The following is a 23,303-nucleotide window of genomic DNA, read 5'->3' as shown; positions in this document are numbered from 1 at the left end:
GTGTCGCTTATGAATGTTTGAACAAAGTTTGACAAGTTATTAAGCTATCTGTGCTCCTGCCAAATGTGTGTGGGAGAGGAATGCAGGATTAACTCACGGCTTTAACGGAAATACTGACGAATTCAAAGGCGCTACACCGTATTTTTACCGCCTTAAAACGTGAACAACAAAACAGTTTGCAGTGGTCCAAAGGTATTCCTCACTTACCTTATGCATTCTGAGCATCCTAATTATTCACCATGATGAGTTTATAAGAGTTTCACACCTTTCAGAGGCCAGAGTGGGGTTATTGTAACGCTAGCTACAATTAGAATGCTAACCACGCACTTCCTGGGCACTAAAACGCTTTATAATTAGATGCAGACGGCACGCAGCAGACCTTATTTTACATGCTTTCTCACTGTGAGTAGAAATAACATCTCCATGACAGAAGCAGATGAGAGACCATTCACTGGAAAAGTTACGCAGTGTGGATTTAATTAAGTAGTTACTAAGCCTGATTAAGAAACTGTTTGTTCAGTCTGAATTGGGACAGGACTTAGTCAACTAACTCAGGTTAGGGCAAATTACCAGTGTTTCAAGCCAGTTCTAACAAATTGAAAATGGCGTCTGTATTGGACCGTAAACAGTGTCTTCGTTAAGCCTAATTAAGAAGCAGTTATTATAAAATGTCACTGAAAAATTTAAGGCAAAAAGAGCGATCTGTTTTTACACAATTGCAATATACATCCACTATCATCCTCAAGCTATGAAAATAAATGTAACTCTCAAATGTTTCAATGATTTTATAACATTTGAAAACATTACAGTAACAGTTCTTACCTAGTCCCAGCAGATCCACGTTGGGCTCTGGACTTTTCTTTGGACTCCTGGACTCGGACTGGAACAAGATAAAAAATAAAATCTATTAATATTAGGGCTGTGGACCTTTAGGTGTTTAGTTGATTAATCGGTCGACGCTTTCTCAGTAGATCAAAATGTGTATTAGTCATAAAGTTAATAGCAGAAAGGAGATGTGAATGAGTGAGCTAGTTGAAGATTTAGTATTTTTTGGTGTTTATATATAAAAAGGCAGATTAAACTCACAATTTACAGGTTTAATGTGTCTGTATATAAAGCTGATGTTTTGTAGTACTTTTCTGCAGGTATAGTCTTGTGAGTGCAGTTGGGGTCAGATACACAGATATGTAATAGCTTTCAATACTGATTCCGATACCTCGATGATAATAAAAATAAAAATAAACAGTCTTTATTTAGGCAATAGAATGTGCTTTTCTACATTAAATCATAGTACTTTCTTTTATAGTACCATGTGGTCTTATATCTGTGTAACCCCTTAGGTAGGTTTCATGTGCATATACTGCTTCAAATGAGTATCTAGTTCAATTCTAGTATTCACTTATAGTATTGATTAGTATGATTTTCAATATTTGTGACAACTCTATTAACTGTTCTTTCCCCCATATCCTTTTAGTGCATATTTCTACCATTCTCAGCCTTATGACCTCATGCACTGTTAAAGTTTGATATGAGAAAGCAGCTGTGTCCTGGTTATAAAGAACATTAGATATGCGCTCTGACCTCTCTCTCCTCTTTACTCTGCATACATTCATCACAAAGGCTTTTAATACATCTATAATTCAGTGTTTTTATTTCATTTAGACAAAGAGAGGGCTCAGAGTGGGGTTAGAATTTTCCATTAAACCACATTAGGATGATAAGGGACAGAAGAATGCTGGTTCATCATAATGTTGATAGAGTCAAATTATTAAGGTCTAATTATGAATTCCTTTATAGAATTTTTGAGCAATTTTAAAATACTGTCTCATTGTTAGGATATTAGATCATTTAGCCACTAACAGCAATGTTGACCAAGACCAAGACCAATTTCCCTAAATCTACACATTAATACTCACAATGCTCTTATTATCAGAACACAGCAGTCTTATGAACAAGTCAATTTTTCAGCTCAGAAGATTCAGGTTTAACGCAGTATAATGAATAATGAATTAACATTGTTTAAAACAGAGGTGTCCAAACTATGGCCCGGGGCTCAAATGTCGCCCTCAGACCAGTTGTTGCTGAATTGGCCCAACTGATCATAGGCAGAATGTTTTACTACAAATCTAAGTAATTCTACCACTATAACCTCAATAACATCACACTGCATTGAGATACAGACCTGAAATCACAGTTCCAAGCCTTATTAAATGTACATGCAGGTTTGCCAAAGCTATGTATAATGCAGTGATATGAATCACTGTACTGACACTAGTCTGTGGCCCTCTGCTTCAAAAATAATTTGAATATGTCGCCTTTGGTGAAAAAAGCTTGGATACCCCTTTAAAGTATCACAGTACAGTATCTGGTATCTATACACTCATTGCCAAGAAGTCATAGCAACACATCACCATATCAGTATTTTGAGTACAGCCCAAACCCACCACAAGCCTTTATGTCCCACAATGTTGTATGTGTGGACATGTATATATTGTTAGGAGATGCTGTGTTTTGATCATGGACTGTATGAAGAAGTGGACTAAGTGAGTTTGACGTCACCCACAGCGTTTGGCTCCAGTCAAAAGAAGCTCATCGAGGCTAGAGCAGTTATAAGGGCCAATTTGGAGCAGCGTTCCATATTTCAAATTCTAACATCAACCAAAGAGCCAATCTGGAAGGAAGGTAATGCCCCACCCCATACCGCCCCACACCGCCCCACACCGCTGGTTAAGCAGGGAGTGGGCACTTAGCAACGCTGGCAGTCAAACCTCAAACCGAACAACCTCGGGGAAAGAAGGTGCCTAATTTGGCCATTAGTAATCTTCATATCTTGATTTACAGACACAATAGTGAAATAAAAATACCAGGATCATGTAGAGCAGGTTAATACAAACATTTTAAGACCAAAATGACGAGGCTGACTGCAGCAGATAGAGAGGGGTGACAATCTTTCAATGTAAAGTGGATTGGAGCTGATGGAACTGGATGAACCACGCCCATGATCACCTATTTGAAACGCGGCGGCGGCTAGTGCATTAGCTACGTTCATTTATATATACAGTCTATGGTTCTGACACAGATCTGAACCTTTTGAGCTCAGGATCTACTGAAGCGATCCAAAGATTTCTAAGTTTAATTGAATGTACTATTACATTCCCCTTGAGAGGTGTGTGCCAAACTCTTGTTTTCAAGCTAATTTCCTACTTTAGTTTATAAAGTTATTCTTGATCAAACACACAGCAGTTTGTCTGTAACAGCAAGAAACCATAGGCAAGCTCTCTGATTGGCTGACAGGTTCATCACGGAGCTTTCTCATTGGCTGGCAGATTGGTCTCATCGGTGCCCGAGGTGCTCTCTGGATTTACCTTCACTGGATTTAATAAAACTACAGTTACAAAGCATTTATCTGTTGCTAATTGTGTGCTGCAAATTTATACACACCCCATTCCCCGCTGTTATAAAATACATCTACAGGAAAACAACACCGCAAAAGGATAAGCTTGACAACCAAACTTGGAGCCGGCCTTTCAATCCCGTAAACATGTTTCGGTTGAACAAGAATCTGTAGTGACTATTGATTGGCTGTGGCAGACAAACAGGGAAGTGACATGATTGGCTGTCAGAGCGAGTGAAGTCTGAAGACAGGAAGTGAAATTGGATGAAACAGGAAGTAGCGGCGAGTGATGGATCGATGAGGTTTGAAAAGGTGAACTAGAGAGAGGAAGAAGTGTCAGAGTGAGAGGGAAAAAGAGAGGAAGAGAGCGATGAGGGAGAGAGGGAGGAGGGGAGAGAGGAAGAGGTGTCAGAGCGAGAGGGAAAAAGAGAGGAAGAGAGCGATGACGGAGAGAGGGAGGAGGGGAGAGAGGAAGAGGTGTCAGAGTGAGAGGGAAAAAGAGAGGAAGAGAGCGATGACGGAGAGAGGGAGGAGGGGAGACAGGAAGAGGTGTCAGAGTGAGAGGGAAAAAGAGAGGAAGAGAGCGATGAGGGAGAGAGGGAAGAGGGGAGAGAGGAAGAGGTGTCAGAGTGAGGGAAAGAGGGAGAGGAAGAGAGAGATGAGGGAGAAGAAAGGGAGGAGAGGAAAGAAGAAGTGAGGGAGGGGAAAGAGAGAATGGAAAGAGGAAGTGTCAGAATGAGAGAGAGGGAGAAGAGAGGAAAAAGAAGAGAGGGGGAGAGAGAAGAAAAGAGGAGATGGGAGAGAAAGTATGGAGAGAGGAGAGAGAGAGAAGAGGGAGACAGGGAGAGCTGTCAATATGAACGAGAGAGGAGAGAGAGAGGTTTGAAAAGGTGAACTAGAGAGAGGAAGAGATGTCAGCGTGAGAGGGAAAGAGAGAGAGGAAGAGAGAGATGAGGGAGAGAGGGAGAGAGGAAGGGACGGAAGGGGAAAGAGAGAATGGAGAGAGGGGGTGTCAGAATGGGAGAGAGGGGGAAGAAAGGAAAAAGACGAGGAGGGAGAGGGGTCAGAATGAAAACAAACCACAAAAACACTGGGCTGTCACAATACTGTCAGAAAGAAAGAGAGGGAGAGAGAAAGAGAGAAAAGAAGAGAGAGAGAGGAGAAAGAGAGGTGAGGGGAAGAGAGGAGGGCAGGAGAGAGAGCAGGAAGAACATCACAGAGCTGCCAGGGGAAGAGGGAGTGACAGGGGAGAACAATGTTATGAAAAGAGAGAGTGAGGGATATAGAGGGGGAGAAAGAGGAGTGATGGAGGGAAAGCAAGAAGATAGGGATGGAACAGAGAGAGAGGGAGAAGGAGGAGAGAAAGAACATGGAGAGAGTAGACTAGATATTGGAAAAAGGAAGAGAGAGGATAGCGTGTCCCTGGTGTGATGTAGGAGACAGGACAGTGACAGCAGAAACAGGAGCACAACAGTGTCTACGAGTTCAAGTCCGAGGGGAGAGAAAAAGACAGACAAAGAGAGAGAGAGGGAGGGAGGGAGAGAGAGAGGAAGATGGGGGGGAGTAACAGACAGTGAAAGAGACAGAGAGAGAGCTGGGGTGATGGATGTTGACAGAAAAGAAGACAAGAAAGAAACTATTGATTACCAGTAAGGCAACGTGTCAAAGTGTTAGAGTGGAGTTATTCTGCAAAACTGACTTTTCAGAGCTTTTATCCACGGTATAGTCATTTTTGTATGTTTGAACGATCTTTATGTTGTGTATTTAAGACGTCACTGCTCCGATATACCCTCATTTCCACCGCCACCAGTACCACCGCTCTGTACTTACTCCCTTCTCCAATTTTATTTCCTTAATTTGCTGCTAGCTAGTGTGATGTTCAGCTGAGGGGCCGACAGCTGCTCTTTACTGTGACGACGTTTATGGCTTTACATGTGTTAATTATAGAATGAAAAAGTTTATGGACTGACAAACTAATGCAAGAATCACATTTCAGAACATGTTTGCGCAGATCTAAAGTACATGTTTAGCAGTTTTTAGGTTTAGATTTAGATTCCAGGTTCAAATATTGTTCATAAAGTCAGAATAATGCACAATACAAGCACATCAGTCAAAGGAGAGGGAAAAATACAAGCAGATCAGACGGAAAGAGAGAGGGAGAAAGAGGAGCGGAGGAGGAAAGAGGGAAGACAGAGGGAAAGGAGAGGAGAGGGCGAGGAGAGAGATAAACAGGAGAGAGGCAGAGAGAGAAGGAAGGGAGAGGGAGAGAGGCAAAAGAGGGAACAAAGATAAAGAAGCAAGAGGGGGAAAGATGAAAGAAGAGAGAGGGAGAGAAAAGAGAGGGAGAAGAAAGAGAAGGTGAAGAGAGAGATAAAGAGGAGAGAGAGAGTTAGAGGACAGAGTGGCAGGAGATGAAGAGAGGGGGTAGAGAGGGAGGGGACAGGCATGAGAGAGAGAAGAGAAAATGGGAGGGAGAGAGATAGGAGAGGAGAGATAAACAGGAAAGAGAGGGAAGGAGGAGAAAGAGGGAGAGTGAAACAAGAGAGAGAGAGAGATGGAGTAGAAGGGGGTAGAGAGAGATGATGAAGGGACAGAGAGACAAGGAACAGAGGGAGAGAGGGAGGAGGAGGGGGGAGTAAGTGGGGGACAAGCATGAGAGTGATGAGACAATGGGAGGGAGATAAACAGGAGAGAGAGGGAGGGAGGAGAAAGAGGAAGAGATAAACAAGGGAGAGATAGAAGAGAAGGGGAAAAAAGACAAAGAGGAAAGAGAGGCAAGAGACGGAGAGGCAGGGAAGAGAGGGAGAGTTGGAGGTAGAGGGGAGACAGGAATGAGAGAGAGAAATGAGAAGATGGGAGAGCGGGAGATAAACAGCAGGGAGAGGGGGACAAAGAGGACGAGGAGATGGACACTCGGGGAACAGAACCAATTTCCCCCACGAGCGATCGATGGAGCAGTGCGTTCTGTGTAGTGACGATCCGAGGCAATGAAAACAATTACCAAGTCCACACCTAATCAACAATGCATTGAATCTGCTCTGGAGTACAGCAGAACGAGTGGAAAGAGGAGAGAAAGAGGGGAGGAGAGGAGGAGAGAGAGGGTAGATGAAGAAATAAAGGGAATAGGGAGATGAGGGAGGGCAGAGAGAGGGTAGGGAAGGGGATGAGAAGGAAAGAGAGGAGAGTGGAGGGAGAGAGGAGGGACAGAGGTGAGCACGGAGGGAGGTGACGAACTACTTGAGACAGAGAGCTGAGGACGAGTGGAGAGGAAAGAGATGGGGTGATGGAGGAGAGAGATGAGGCGGGAGAGGGGAGAAAGAGGGAGAAGAGAAGAGAGGGAGTTGAGATGGGGGTGAGTGAGGAAGAAAGGAGAGAAATTGGGTGAAGGAGGAGGGAGAGGGAAGAGAGGGCAAGAAGAGGGGTGGGGAAAAGAGGCAAAGAAGGAGAGGGGAGAGAGGCGGGAGAGAGGGGAGAAAGAAGGGAGCAAAAGGGAAAAGAGAAGAGAGGGAGTTGAGATAGAGTGGGGGTTGAGTGCGGAAGAAAGGAGAGAGATTGGGTGAGAGAGGAGAAGAGAAATAGGGGAGGAGGACAGAGAGAGAAGACGAGAAGAGGTGGAAGATAGAACTGAGAGGGCAGCGAACAGAAGGCAATTGGGGAGAGAGAGAGAGAGGGAGTGAAATGGAGAGAATGACAGAAAAAGGGTGATATTTGGATAGAGACAAACGTGTGGGATTAAACGTGGTTTTGGGGGATTTCTGTTAAACAATAGTACAGAGAAGGCCAATGTCTGAACACTATAGATATGAAACAGGTTTAATATTGTGTGTGAGGCTACGGTGGCCCTGCAGGGACATGTGCAGTGTTTAACCAAAGAGGACTTAATACTGCTTATTTCAGAGCCGACAAAATCAACATTTCCACTTCAATTACAGTATGTTTAATGCATTTTATATGAAGGCAGATAACGAAATATTTCAAAGGGAAGCTAAAGTTGGACTACGTCTGATTTAATAATAGGCTTGATTGATCTGATTCTCTATGATCTCCTTTGCACACGGAGTCGCCAGCGTCTGAAAACCGCACAAAACCTGCGGAACGTTCGGTACGACTGGATTTTCCACTGTATTTATGAATGTAGCGCTCTTCCGGTAACCCAAACCCGCCCAACTCCCCTCTTTCTCGTACAAATAAAAGTTCCACAGAGCGCTAATGGCTTTGGATATGAAGATTTATCACCGAAGTTCAGGACTATCATTGGGATTATTCTCAAAATCAATATGTTTTATGCGGGAAATAGCTAAGGCCAAACCCGCGGACAATATTTTCACCTTCGGCAGGTCTTAAAAAGCCGTCCACGTACCTGGCAACTCCGCTTGTACAGACAATCAGCTTGCATCCCAAAGTGTCGTATAGTGCCTCACATGGTTTGTTCTGGCTTTTACAATACACTTTACGAGGAGGAGCATAAACACACCAATTTGGAATGAACAGTTGGGTAATGCAGCTTTAAAAACCTCAAAAACACGATTTGACTCGAGTCCGTTTTGTTGTCCATAAGTGAGACAGAATTTCGCCGTTTGTATAAATCCGTTTCAAACATCTAACAAAATGTAATCCGTTTAAGCGGGTGACATTTAGGATTGGACTTTCTTTCTCTCCGCGCCCGTGTGGGATGCGGATACAATGACTTTCTAATGGGACTTTGTGGAGCTGTCCGTGGTGCTGAAATCAAACGCGCCCCACTGCAGCGAACCCTGTGTCTGGGCTCTTTACATGTCCGCTCTGTTTTAAAGGGGATCTGAAGACGAGGCATCTGAAGCTGTTGTGATGGTACTCGTCAGATCTGCAGAGCGACGACAGTCCTGATGATGTGAGACTTATTTTTATTACTACTTGTATCTGCTAATGAGCGCCGAGTCACCGAGGGGGGCATGGCATTTCTGTATAATGTAATGCGCTTATTTTATTACGACTCATCATTATAGAAGACTTACGAAAGGCTTTCAAGTAGGAAAAAAACACTTCTTGAATTTTTAGATGTAGAACTAGACTGTCTGTTTTTGAGAAGTTCACAAACCCATAAAGTTGCTAGTTAATCTTACTGATCAATGACTGTTTGTTTTTGTAACTTTCTATAGGTTAAATGGACAAAAATACATTGATTTTGAACCCCCCCAGGTGCTCAACTACATCATTTTTACCGTAAAGTTAAGCTGCCCTGATGTATGAAACACTTTGCTCCTGTCCTGTCGAGGTGTAACGCTCATTTTGATGTTTAATTACTAAAGAAGAAGGAACAGATAAAGAAAATTGTCCATCCAAACAGGTTCACTTTTATAATTGAGCCTATTCACCTTATTCCGGGAGTTGCCGTCGTTGCCATTCATCTTGTATTATTTTGCCTGGAGCTGCTGACAGGAAATAAGTTCTATACAGACTACAAAGTCGTTTTAAAGCCTCCCAGAGAATAGGTGCAATGCTGACTTGTTGGTGCACATGAACGCGGAACATTTTACACAAATCAAACTGTTTTATAGCATATTTTAGCAGCAAAACCTTTCTGAAATACGCCAAATTAATGGGATTTCTGCTTAACTGGAAGTGCCACCACAAAGAAAGCACGGTTTAGTCGCATTTGTGGTAAAAGTGGGTGTGGAGGAATAAGTTCTACAGAATGTTTTAGTAGTAACATAATCTGAGACTTTCATCCATCAAAGAACGCTGACCTGAACATGTGTGTACTGTAATGTAATGGAACACTCTGGTACCAACTCTTTAATGATTAGAATTGGTGAACCGTCAAATTACGTGACCCCGATATTATACACAGGACATTAAACGAAAGCATTACAATTTGGAAAAACCTATTGTACAACATTCAATCATTGTATTAGGAGTGATTATAGACCAGTGTATAAAGAGTGTGACGTCACCCACAGCATTCAGCTCCATATGAAGCTCATCGACGCTAACAGTTATAGCGGCTAATCTTAACGTGTGTCAAAGCAAAAACAGATCGTTCGGTTACGAGATTCAAATGCAACACAAAGTCAAATCGAAACAGCATGTGTCCCTTATTTTGGCACAGGCAGGAAAAGACCAAGCCTGGGGTCCTTTCTTACAGATACAAAAAGTAAACAGCCCTGTTGCTATATTCTAACACAGGGGAGTTTTATCTTTTTGTCTCTTTTATTTCACACTGATAGACAAAAAAAAACTTTTAAATACTCCAAAAAACACATTTTTGGCTTTATACATGAGAGAAGTTTTTTATTAAGGGGAGGGGAGGAGTGGGGCTGCTGTTGGGGCCAAGGCAGAAACATGAGAGAGTCAGGAGGAGCAGGGAGTTTTATTAAGAAACTACCAAAACAAATAAACAAACAAATAAATAAATACAGAAAACAGAAAGATTGATACATTTATATAGACAGTCTATGGCAGGATTGGACAAAGTTATTTCTTCAAAACAACCAAGATGGCGCCCATGACGACCATGTTTGCTCACATCTGCTCTTAATTATTATATAAATATGTGTGTTTAATTGTACTATAAAATAAACCTGAATGAATTACAGTAAACTGAAGCGTCGCTATTTAAAAAAATCAAGCTGTGCCAAAGCAAAAGCCCTGGATCATGTGAGTAAACATCACAACAAGATTCTGGCCCAGAATCCAACACGACAATAAAATCCAAAGGACTTTTGTCCAACTTTAGCAAATGAATTTCTAGGAGTACATTTAAGCCTGCTCTAGTTCACTGCGTTTACATGAAGGGTTTTTTTTTAGAACTTTCGCAAAGCAAACTAAATCTCTGGACTTGTGAAAAATGCATGTTTTCCATAAATAATGAATGAGGAAACAAACAGCGTGTCTGATCCGAGCCGAGAGAAGAGGCAGAACTGTGAAAATCACACATAAATATTCATTAAGGGAGGAACTGGACCGGCCTCCCATCGGGACAGTGGCACCCAATTAAACCCTGTGTAATGGCATTTCACTATGGAGAGAGGAGGAGAGAGAGGGAGAGGGGGAGGAGAGAGGGTTGAGAGAGGGAGAGAGAGGAAGTGGGGATGAGTGGAGGGGAGGGAAAGCAAGGGAGGGAGGAAGTGGGGGGTAAGAGGGCGGGAGAGGAAGCAAAACAGTGACAAAGGGTGGTAGAAAGGGGGAAAGATGTAGAGAGATGGGGGAGAGAGGGAGATAACAATAAAAGAGAGGGAGAGGAAATATAACAGTGACAAAGGATGGGAGAGGGAGAAGAGACACAGAGAGAAAAAAGGAGAAAGAGGGAGGTAGGGAAAGAGGGAGGTAGGAGGAGAGAGTAGGGGAGGGAGAAGATACAGATACAGAAGATACAGATACAGAGTGCATGTGAACCGAGTGAACTGCAATAAAAAGTCCAAACTACGACTAAAAAAAACTTAAATATCAATAACAAATATCAGATGAAAAAGCACATGAGGAAAAAATGAGATACAGGTCATGTGTTGTTCTCACCGGTCCCATATGTGTAGTAATAATAAATAAATACAAATAAATATAATAATAATAATGATAATAATAATAATAATGATAATGATGATAATAATAATAATAATGATAGTGATGATAATAATAATAATAATAATAATAATAATGATAACGATGATGATAATAATGATAATGATAATGATGATGATAATAATAATAATAATAATAATAATGATGATAATAATGATAATGATGATAAAAATGATAATAATAATAATAATAATAACTGATAATGATGATGATAATAATGATAATAATGTTGATAATAATAATAATACAAAATAATAATAATAATAATAATAATAATAATAATAATAATAAATATGAACCGCAGTAGCAGTAGTATCTTGTATATATTGTGTTGTGTCTGGATGTGGTACATACAGCTCCTGTTATTGTCCCTCTCTCTGCTCTGCCCCATGGAGCCTGCCCTTTACAGTTACACACCCATACATACACAGACGCACAATCATCACACGTCACATTCACAGGCTTTGTGGGGACATTACATTAACATAATTTCGGCAGATCCTTAAACATAATCACCACCTGCTCAACCTTAACCTAAACCCTGACATATTTAAATCCACATCTGAACTTTGAACTCGTGGATCTAAAAAATGCAGATATACATCACAAGGACCTGTAACGGAGGAAGGTTTTGAGTCCCCACAATGTGATAAATAATAGCCCATACATTTGGTCATTATAGGATGAACTTCTCCATCTGCTGCACCACTGCTCCTCTCTCGTTTCTCCCTTTCTCTCTCTATCTCTTCCTCTCTTTCCCATTGCCATCCCTCACTGCTCTCTGGCCTTTCCTCTTCTCCCTTCTTTCTATTGCTTCACCTTACTTTTCTCTTTCTTTCCTCTCTTCTCCAATTCTCTCCTTCCTTTCTTGCCACTCCCTGCTCAGTCTCTCCGCTCCACCTCTCCCTTGTTCTGTCTTCTACTTATAGTCTTCTCTCTCATGCGAGCATTCATTCGTTCTTTCTCTCTCTCTTACCTCTCCTCTTTTACTCGCTCTCTCCCTCTCCTGCTTCCTAACTCTCTCTCACATTCATCCCCTCTTCTGACCAACTCAATCTCTCCATCTTCACCTCTTTACCCTCTTCTTTCCTCCAACATCCCCCTTTCCTCCCATTCTTGTCTTCCATCTCACCTCCCACACTCTTCTCTCTTTTTCTGCTTCGTTCTTGTCTTTTCTCTCTCCTCTTATTCCTTTTACCTCTTACGTCCAGCAGAAGGTGAAAATAGCTCCACGTCTCCTGCTTGTCTCCATGGAGATTGATACATTTAATGCCACACTCTGGGGCATTCTACGTAGGGCTGAACAACTTGGAGAAAATATGGATTCGTAATATTCCTGACGAGCATTATGACTGCAGTTAGAGTTTGGGATTTATGTTTTAATGATGGGATTCTGCTCAGTTTATATTTTACACACATCCAGAAGAATTGACAAAAAGACAAAAAATATGAACTGTCAAATTAATACAAGACTCACATTTCAGAACATTTCATTTTGTGCAGATGTAAAATACAGAGTGAACTGTTTCTATGCAGAATAAAACAAGAGGTTTAGTTAATGGAGGAAATGCTGCTACTTCAGAAACTGCAGTCTTGATTTGCAATTTGCTAATTGTGTGCAAGCAAATGGTGAATTTGATTTGATTTTGGTTCTTGCGGCTTTAATTCTAGGAAAAGCAATAAAAGCTTCATGGGTAAAAAAAAGTGACATACTGGATCTTTAGTGTATGTTTAACGCATATGTTCTGTTGAGGGTTTGTGTGTTTCATTGTCTAAACTAAGATCCTATTTGCATTGAACACTCTTGTAGTCTGTGGTTTCTGTTGCCCTTGAAAAGCCAAACATCCCTCTCCCATCTGCACACAACTCTGTCTCCAAAACACACTTTAGTACAACATCAGACCTCCAAACACAAAGAGCACAGACGCACACTCGCACACACACTCGCACGCACACTCAACGCACACTCGCACGCACACTCAACGCACACTCGCACACACACTCAACGCACACTCGCACGCACACTCGCACGCACACTCGCACGCACACTCGCACGCACACTCGCACGCACACTCGCACGCACACTCAACGCACACTCGCACGCACTAAACACTACACTTGTCCAGAGAGAGGCAGAGGTGAGGGAGAGGGGAGGGAGAGAGAACACAGAGGAGAGAGATAGAGAGAGAGGAGGGGGAGAAAGAACACAGAGGAGAGAGAGAGGAAGCAGAGGAGGGGAGAGAGAACACAGAGGAGAGGCAGAAAGAACACAGAGGAGAGAGACAGAGAGAGAGAGAGGAAGCAGAGGAGGGGAGAAAGAACACAGAGGAGAGAGACAGAGAGAGAGAGAGAGAGAGAGAGAGAGAGAGGAAGCAGAGGAGGGGAGAAAGAACACAGAGGAGAGGGAGAAAGAACACAGAGGAGAGAGACAGAGAGAGAGGAGGGGAGAAAGAACACAGAGAGGAGAGAGACAGAGAGAGAGGAGGGAGAGAGAGGAGGGGGAGAAAGAACGCTCAGAGGAGAGAGACAGAGAGAGGAGGGAGAGAGAGGAGGGGGAGAAAGAACGTGCAGAGGAGAGAGACAGGAGAGAGGAGGGAGAGAAAGAACGTGCAGAGGAGAGAGATAGAGAGAGAGGAGGGAGAGGGAGGAGGGAGAGAGAGGAGGGGGAGAAAGAATGCGCAGGAGAGAGACAGAGAGAGGAGGGAGAGAGAGGAGGGGGAGAAAGAACGTGCAGAGGAGGGAGACAGAGAGAGAGGAGGGGGAGAGGGGAGGGGAGAAAGAACACAGAGAGGAGAGAGACAGAGAGAGGAGGGGGAGAAAGAACGAGCAGAGGAGAGAGACAGAGAGAGAGTAGGGAGAGACAGGAGGGGGAGAAAGAACATGCAGAGGAGAGAGACAGAGAGAGCGAGAGGGAGAGACAGAGAGACAGAGTGACGGAGAGGGAGACAGACAGAGACAGAGAGGGGGGAGAGGAGGAGAGAAAAGCAGAGGAAGGAGAGAAAGAACACAGAGAGAAGAGAGACAGAGAGAGGGGGAAAGAGAGAGACAGACAAAAGAAAGGAAGGAAACAGAGGAGGTGGAGAAAGAACAGAGAGAGGGGAGAGACAGAGGGAGAGACAGAAGAAAGGAAGCAAGGAAGGAAGGACAGAAGTGGAGGAGGGGGAGAAAGAACAGAGAGAGGAGAGAGAGAGAGAGAGAGAGAGAGAGAGAGAGATGAGTGGAAGGAGGGAAGCAGAGGAGGGGGGGGGAGAACAGAGGGGAGAGAGACAGAGAGAGAGAGAGAGAGAGAGGAAGCAGAGGAGGGGAGAAAGAACACAGAGGAGAGGGAGAAAGAACACAGAGGAGAGAGACAGAGAGAGAGGAGGGAGAGAGAGGAGGGGGAGAAAGAACGCTCAGAGGAGAGAGACAGAGAGAGGAGGGAGAGAGAGGAGGGGGAGAAAGAACGTGCAGAGGAGAGAGACAGGAGAGAGGAGGGAGAGAAAGAACGTGCAGAGGAGAGAGATAGAGAGAGAGGAGGGAGAGAGAGGAGGGAGAGAGAGGAGGGGGAGAAAGAATGCGCAGGAGAGAGACAGAGAGAGGAGGGAGAGAGAGGAGGGGGAGAAAGAACGTGCAGAGGAGGGAGACAGAGAGAGAGGAGGGGGAGAGGGGAGGGGAGAAAGAACACAGAGAGGAGAGAGACAGAGAGAGAGGAGGGGGAGAAAGAACGAGCAGAGGAGAGAGACAGAGAGAGAGTAGGGAGAGACAGGAGGGGGAGAAAGAACATGCAGAGGAGAGAGACAGAGAGAGCGAGAGGGAGAGACAGAGAGACAGAGTGACGGAGAGGGAGACAGACAGAGGCAGAGAGGGGGGAGAGGAGGAGAGAAAAGCAGAGGAAGGAGAGAAAGAACACAGAGAGAAGAGAGACAGAGAGAGGGGGAAAGAGAGAGACAGACAAAAGAAAGGAAGGAAACAGAGGAGGTGGAGAAAGAACAGAGAGAGGGGAGAGACAGAGGGAGAGACAGAAGAAAGGAAGCAAGGAAGGAAGGACAGAAGTGGAGGAGGGGGAGAAAGAACAGAGAGAGGAGAGAGAGAGAGAGAGAGAGAGAGATGAGTGGAAGGAGGGAAGCAGAGGAGGGGGGGGGAGAACAGAGGGGAGAGAGTGAGGGAGAGAGAGACAAAAGAAAGGAAGGAAGGAAACAGAGGAGGGGGAGAAAGAACAGAGAGAGGGGAGACAGAAGAAAGGAAGGAAGCAAGGAAGGAAGGACAGAAGTGGAGGAGGAGGAGAAAGAACAGAGAGAGGAGAGAGACAGAGAGAGAGAGAAAGCAAAGGAGAGGAGGGGGAGGAGAAAGAACAGACAGGAAAGGGTGAGGGGGAAAGGAAGGAGAGGAGGGGAGGAGCAATAACATAGAGAGGAGAAGGAGAGAAAGAGAGAAAGAGGGAGAAAATGAAAGAGGGGTGGGGAGGAAAAGGGGCTAGAGGTGGCGGGAGAGAGAGAAGAGACAAGGAAAGGAACAGGGAAAGAGACAGAGGGAGAAAGAGTGGAAAGAGAGTATCCACAAAAACAAATAATTTAAAAAGAACAGTGGAAAGGGAGAAAGGGAAAGGACGGAGGCTGAGAGGGAGAGGAAAAGAGAGAGAGTGAGAGGTCAAGGGAGAGAAAATAGAGCGTAAAGAGAAAGAAATAGAGAGACAGAGATTAAGGGGGGGCATTAAAACAAATAAGGGTTGAACAGAGACAGCGCAGGAGGGAGCGAGAGGGGAAGGAAGGATGAGAGTGGTGGAGGGAGAGAGATGGAGGAATAAAACTTAAGGAGTGCAAGAAGACAAATAAGGCTTTAACAGAGACAGTGTAGGATGGAAGGGGATGAGTAAGGAAGGAGAAGGGAGAAGAGAGAGAGAGGAATTAGGAGCCGGAGAAGACAGCTGGAGGTTTATCAGGTACTATAGAGACAGAAATGGAGTGAGGAGAGGACACAGACGGGAGAGGGAGAGAGAGAGAGGTGGAAAAAAAGAGAGGACACAGAAGGGAGAGGGAGAGAGAAGTGGAAAAAAATCACTTAAAAACAAATAAGGGTTTAACAAAGACTGCAAGGGTGGATAGAGAGGAGGAGAGAGTGGAGAGAGAGAAAGGGTGAGAAGGAGGGAGAGAGAGAAGATGGAGGTGTACCAGGTATAAAAGAGAAGGAAATTGAGTGAGGGAGAGAGGGAGGGGGAGAAATAACACTTAAGAGTCCATAAAAACAAACAAGGGTTTAACAAAGACACTGCGCAGGAGGGAAGGAGGAGGGAGAGAGAGAGGGAAATTAGAAACAAGAAAAGGCGGCTGGAAGTATATCAGGTACAAAGGAGAAGGAAATGGAGTGAGGAGAGGAGGACACAGAGGAGAGGAGGGAAGGAGGGAGAATAAGGAGAAAGACAGGAGAGAGGCAAATGAGTAAATGAATAATGTTTGTCTATGCAGTGGAGTTGATCTGGTGCCACAATATTTGGAGTTTGCGTTAGGTTTGTAAAAAAAACAACAACAACAAAACAATTAATTACTTAAAATAAAATAAATAAATAAAATTAAAAAATATATAAATGAACACAACAACTACAAATACAAAAAATATATTAGTTTACCCTAGTCTCAAAAAGCATAAATAGGACAAAATCTGACTTTTCCTCAGCAGTGGTGCAACAAAGACAAATGTCCAAATCATTTTGTACTGTCTACATAAAGCTTTTGTCACTGTGAGTAAGTCTACATTGACAAGAGTAACTGCAGAGAAGCTGGAGGAAGTGTCTGGGATGATGGAAGTCTGCTAGTCCCTGCTGCCTCCGTGACCCGGCCCCAGATAAGCAGAAGAAAATGAATGGGCAGATGGAGAGTACTGCTATAATGTGCAATATACGAGAGTAAAAGTATGGTGTCTGAAAACTGCTCAGAGTATTTTACAAAGTTACTTAGGTACTCCCCCTGCGCCCCTCTCGGCAGTACGCTGGGTGCAGGTGAGGACAGCGTGGTAAATGCTTTATGGCTTCACACAGCTCCTCAGTCACAGCTCCTCCTCGGGTCTAGTGCTTTCAGATTTTCGGCTCATCTTTGACTCAGCTGTGAAAAGTGAACACACCAGGCTCCACTGACACACATAACGACCAACGGCAGGTTAAGCCAAGACTGCAGCTAACAGTTTCTGCGGCTATGCACACTCAAAATCAGATCTTTGGAGTGAAGAGATTATGAAAATGAAACGTAAACACCAGAATCATCTCATTTGCTCACATCAGATGTCATTTAAATAACCTTAACAGTGCAGAAATCAGATTATGGTCACATTTTTATATAGCATTATTCCGCCTGTTGGAATCTCACCGCCTTGATGTTTACGTTGAGAGCAAGATTTGATCCATCAACCTTCGGATCAGTGGACAAACAACGAACGAGGCCAATGTCTGTGGGCTGGTTTGTAGAGAGCTGAAAATATCCAACGAACTATTTACAATTTTAGTCAATTTAGTCAGTTGGTGAAATGATCATTTTATTGTGCCTTGGATATGGTCAAATTCAACCAGTTTAAAACTCAAATCTGTTTTTTTTAATAATAACTACACTCTCAATAGCCGTATTAAAGCATGCATAAAGACATAAGTCAAAATGAACCAATAGTTTATTAAGAATGATTCAGGGTTACCAGTACTGCTAGGCCTGTCATCATAATTACTACATCGACTTATCGTTCAATATATGCTATAGCTCAGTATTTATCACGTGTACCTATTCTTGACACATGACACATTATAGATTTTAGAACTAACTGCTTTAGTGTTTCAAACTACTATTTATATGTTGCTGACCACATTATCTTTCATATGATTGAGTTAGGAAAAGGTTTACGATTATCCTGCTTTAAGCTTTAAGAGTATTGCTGTATAAAAGACAGTAGCTCAGTGTTTGTCCACTGATCCACAGGTTGGCGGTGCGATTCCAGCTCCCACAGATGAATGCTGTCATTGTGTCCTTGGGCAAGTCACTTAACTCAATTTGCCCCAATTTGTATGGATGTGTGTGTGAATGGGTGAGTGGTTCCTGGATGTAAAGCGATATATAAAAATGTCACCATGATCATTTGACCAAATGTTACCAGACCCGCCTCTCTCTTTCACTCTGCTTCTACTAGTCTATCACACACAAGTGCACTCATTGTCTGTGTAATCCCTCAGTCATCCAGGTCTGATCCATTGTAAGTGCCGAAGTTAATTCTGTCCACTGGACAAAACGTAGGAGTGAAGATGTTTCGCTGTTCATCCAAGCCACTTCTTCAGTTCCGGTCAGATTGCTGGTGGACACTGCCTTATACGGAGGGAGGAGCTAACTACACTGTAACCTTAAACAGCTATTGTCTCCAGTGTTAGTCTTAATGGCCTCCCCAACCTTTAATGGTCCTACTGGCTCACCCTTTTGTTCTGTTTGTTCCTTTTGCTTGCTTTGGGTCTGAGGATGGGGTTATAGATGGGGTAGAGTTTATATCTCAGTCCCCCATTCCTGTTTAAGGAAGGATTGTCTTTCTTGATAAAAAATAGCTTCTTTAACTCCCCTCTCAAACCATTTCTTTCCTCTGACTAAGATCTGAACCTCACTATCTTCAAAGGAGTGGTTAGAGGCTTTGAGATGGAGATGTACAGCGGGCTGGAGTTCAGAGAAGCTCTCACAACGGTGTTGATAGATTCTCTTATGGAGTGGCTGTTTAGCTTCTCCAGTGTAACGCTCACTGCACTCTTCACTACACTCCCTTCAGACAGATATAAGGCAGTGTCCAGCAGTGATATGACCAGAACTGAAGAAGCAGCTTGAATGAGCAGCAAAACGTTTTCACTTCTACAACGTTTTTTCCAGCTGACAGAATTAACTTCGGTGTTTACTAAAGTGCACTCACTGAAAAACACTAATACACACATAAATGACACAACAGGACATGTATATGTATACGTGTACATGTATAAAAAAAAACCCAATAAAATCAATACAATATGAGGAAAAAAAATAGAAAAGGATTTCAAAAATACATATATATGTTTGTTATATCGTTTCTCACAATAACAAATTTGAAGCACAATGTATAGCTACAGATAAATATTGCCCTTAACCATAATATTGAATCTACTTAATGCCACTGACACAATTAAAATAAAACAGGATAATCCCAGGAAGCCATTTTAAATAGACAGTATCAAAAAAAGACATAAGCTGCAACAAATAAACAGCCAAATGAACCAATAATTAGCCATATAAGTTATTTAATCAACCTTCTACAGCTAAATCTTATCATATTTGACCTAAAATAATAAGAATATCTTCACTATTGCAAATAAAGTGTACATACAAGAAATATTGAGCTCCAATATATGTTTCATCTGTCATATACTGAAGTCGATAAGTGGACATAGTAATTACTGTGACAGGTCTAATCCCTATGTTAGGTTTTTCCAACAGCAAAACAACTTCCCATGTATTTGGTCCTTCACTTCATAGGTCTAGAGTTAATTCTGATGTTGTTTTGTAGCTGTGGTAAACAGTGACACATTGGACCAGAGCAGTGGAGCAGTGGAGCAGAGCTGATGAAGCGTGACCAGGGCCTACCTCCAGAATACTAAACACAACCATTGATCTAAACAGGATTTCTCAAGTCTTCAGTGGAGCAGTTCATTTGTATCCAACCCACACAGCTTCCATAGAGAGGAGGAGAAATACAGCAAAGTGTTTGGGAGCGTTTACGAGCTCTGTGTTCAATATTTAATCATGGAATGTGTAATAATCACTCAGAAACATGCTGCCACATGATTAACAACAATCACGTTTAAACACAGCCTAATCTAATTTTGCAAGATGTTGTAGTGTCTGCATTTAAAATAGAGATGCGCCGATCCAGTGTTTTGAGTTTCGATATTTATTTCAGTTTTGATATTTCGGATACTGGTCGTTGATGCAATTCAACACTAGAGACCAGTAAACACGTTAAAACATAAGTCGTTTACAACAAAACTAATCTGAAGACTGGCTGCCAGAACTTCTCTAATACTTTATGAGGATGTGAGTCTGGTCACCATTGAATCTTCCCGAGTTCAGATGGCCGTGATTGACAAAAGGATGAGCCAATCAGGGACAAGCATGGTCAGTCTGAATCAAAACAAATATGGCTGCTTACGAGGACAAAAAGAGAGGGTTAAAAATATCACAGGGGACTGAAAAACATGGCGGATTTCTGGAGAATCAATGAGCAAAGCACTAAACTGAAAAATCTAAATCATGGATGACCAATGAGCACCTTTGTTTCACATGTGTTACTTAAAAAAAAAAAATCTCACTGGACGTCCGTGTTTGAGGTTGACTCGAGGCGCGATGGAGAGAGTGGAGACCAGACTGAACTGTATAAAAAGAGACATATACACAGTTATCAGTCTGGACTTGTAAGGCAAATCCGATGAACAACAACAGCAGCCAATAAAAAGTTAAAAAGCTTAGTTCAACTCTGCTTTAGTCCTGGTAGTCCGCTGTACAATATCACACAAATCTGAGTTGGTACAATTTTCAAATCACAAAGGCAGCATTTTTTTTAGATAATAGAATGTCCTCCGCAAAGAACTAAATTGTCTTTATAGAGAAAAATCTTGCTGTAGCTGTAGTTTAGATCTCTGCAAATATGTTCTGAAATATGTGGGATTCTTGTATTAGTTTAGCAGTTCTGATTTCAGTCCGGTTTAGTTCTGGTTTAGTTCTGGTTTAGTCCTGGTTTAGTCCTTGTTTAGTCCTTGTTTAGTCCTTGTTTAGTCCTTGTTTAGTCCTTGTTTAGTCCTTGTTTAGTCCTTGTTTAGTCCTTATTTAGTCCTTGTTTAGTCCTTATTTAGTCCTTGTTTAGTCCTAGTTTTGTCCTTGTTTTGTCCTGGTTAAGTCCTGGTTTAGTCCCAACAGGTTGACAGTGCAATTTTAGCTTCTACAGATGAATGCTGACCTTGCGTTCTTGGGCAAGACACTTAACCCCCCCTCGTCTCCAGTACACTGTTGTATGAATGTGTGTGTAAATGGGTGAGTGGTTCCTCGATGTAAAGCGCTTTTCCCTCGAAGGTGGAAAAGCGCTATATAAAATTATGACCATTATGATTTATTTGCATAGTAGTTGTATTAGGAGGTACTTGGAGCGCTTAGGAGATACTCGAGACAAAAAAGATTAAGAATCACTGCTCTATGGTATGTTATGTATGCACCACAGTCGCCCTGATGCAGACTAAGAGAAGTGTGGCTGCCAATCTGCGCCTCCAGCCTCACCAACCACCTCAGTAGCAGCAGAATCTCACCTTATCTCCTCCAAGCTCGAAAGAAAATCTAATCTTGAAGTATCACATTGTATAACCCGTTCTATTTGGTACAAAAGAATTTGGTGGGTAAATAAAATCAAAATGTCAAAGATAATGCACAAAAGAAGAGCCTCCTGCTGCAGACAGACTGATTCAACATTCAATCTCTGAGAGAACTGAACCACACATGTGACGTCCTCTGTGTAACAAACTCCATACACGCATAAGCCAGTACGTTCGTTATGATAAGGCACGGACAATGTCTTCTCTGATTGGTTAAGTCACCTGCCAATCCTGCTAACTAAGGCAATAAAATTAATTGCATTTTAACTGAACTGAGATCCAATCATTTAAAATGGCTTGGGTGTTTTTAATGGAGAGTTCTACAGCCAATCCTCTGTCAGAAAAAGCCTGTGGTTTGGAGCAGATCCAGGACTTTGAAGGAAGCAATTGGACTGTGGCAGTGATTAAAAGCCTGTTGTGTTAATAATCATGGATTTAATATTGAATGTCATTACTATTATCTATTAAACTAAAACAAATGGTGATTGACAAATGTGAGAAAAAGTATTATTTTTAGTTCCATATCACATTACAGTCTTTGCTGATCAAATGATTGCATAGAGCTGCCAGTAACACAAATACTACACAACCATTTCACAAATATGATGTGTTAAAGCAAAATGTTCTTAATTTTAATACAAAAATGTAGCAATGATTAATCTGAATAATCATGACTAATCGTTATATGGACCATAACAAGACTTTTGGTGTTTTTTAGACTCTACAATGTGATAACGTCAGAGTCTCAGATGGGGGCAAGAGCCATTTTTCCCTATTGATTACATTGTACTTTGCCATAAAATATCCAAAAGGTAAATTTACAAATGTTAAACTTGGTAATTTCTGTTAGTGACTAGAATCAAGAACACACTGCATTCCAACAAAACCCTTCATTTTAACAATATTCATTTTAGCTGCCCTCATCAGTATTAAATATTATTGGTCTATAGATGCTGTGATGTAATCTGAAACCTAAGCAATACGTACATTTGCTCGGTTAACAGTTTTTATCACAAAGACACCATGGCTTTGGAAACAAAAAGAGACATGATTTTATATTTTGTGATTTGTGAAGAAAAAAAAATATTATCCATTCTCAATTTGGCATATTCCATCTTAAACTAGTTATTTTTAAATACTTAAAATCTCCAAGGCAAAATTAAAATAATCATTTGACTAGTGGACTAATAAAAAATAATTGTTAACTAGTTCACTACTCAGATAATAGTTAGCTGCAGCCCAACAAAAAGCATTCATTTTTTTTGCTCATATAACCCAAGTATAAATGGAGCTCTACAGGGTGTAAGACTTGAACAAGCCACTTTCTCTTTTCCCCAGAAACTAATTGACAGAATGATTTTTTAAAGTGCCACTAGAAAACCTCTCTGAACAGAACCACGGCTCTAAACCTGATGCCCTGGTTCACAGCGGGCGTGCCGTATTGACTTAGCCTTGTTTGGCCCGGCTCTGCGCTGAATGAATTAACTCATTCTTCTGTTTACCTGCTTCACGCCGCATTAGCTTCTGCGGCTAACATGCTACGCTAGGCTAACGACGCAGCAGCCGAGCCATTTAGAAATCTATTGATGGTGTGTGTTGGGGTCTGTTAAGAGGAGCTCAGTCCATTTGGTGTGATATCGGCTGAGGAGAAGTGGGCAGACTCTCACATTTGCATAAAGTAATTGAATTTGTTTGTTGTTTTTTACATATAGAGTGCTGCTAAATGCTCGGCTGTTCACAAGTTCGGACTGCAATATTTATCTCATTTGTTTACGGGGAATGGAACTTAAAAGGGACTAAACTAGGTCTAAACCAGGTCTGAACAGTACAACCAAAAATAAACCAGAAACAAATGTAAATCAGAACTTAATCAGGACTAAACTAGGTCTAAATTGGCATAACAATGAGCCTAGACCAGGAATAAACAACAACTTAACCAGGACTATACCAGGTCTAAACCAGGACCAAGCCTGAACT

The 23,303-nt window shown here is 42.3% G+C and overlaps 1 protein-coding gene across 1 annotated transcript in view; it reads right to left on the bottom strand.

Moving 5' to 3' along the window:
* LOC117382958 (stromal membrane-associated protein 1-like) overlaps positions 1–23,303 on the bottom strand; it is a 158,903-nt gene that overhangs the window by 51,395 nt on the left and 84,205 nt on the right. Inside the window, exon 7 of the mRNA XM_033980203.2 lies at positions 823–880. Coding sequence (XP_033836094.1) covers positions 823–880 — 58 coding nt within the window. The remainder of the gene's footprint in view (positions 1–822; positions 881–23,303) is intronic.

This window comes from Periophthalmus magnuspinnatus, chromosome 15 (assembly GCF_009829125.3).
Source record: "Periophthalmus magnuspinnatus isolate fPerMag1 chromosome 15, fPerMag1.2.pri, whole genome shotgun sequence".
Classification (NCBI taxonomy): Eukaryota; Metazoa; Chordata; class Actinopteri; order Gobiiformes; family Gobiidae; genus Periophthalmus; species Periophthalmus magnuspinnatus.
This window is presented reverse-complemented; position numbering and strand designations above follow the sequence as displayed.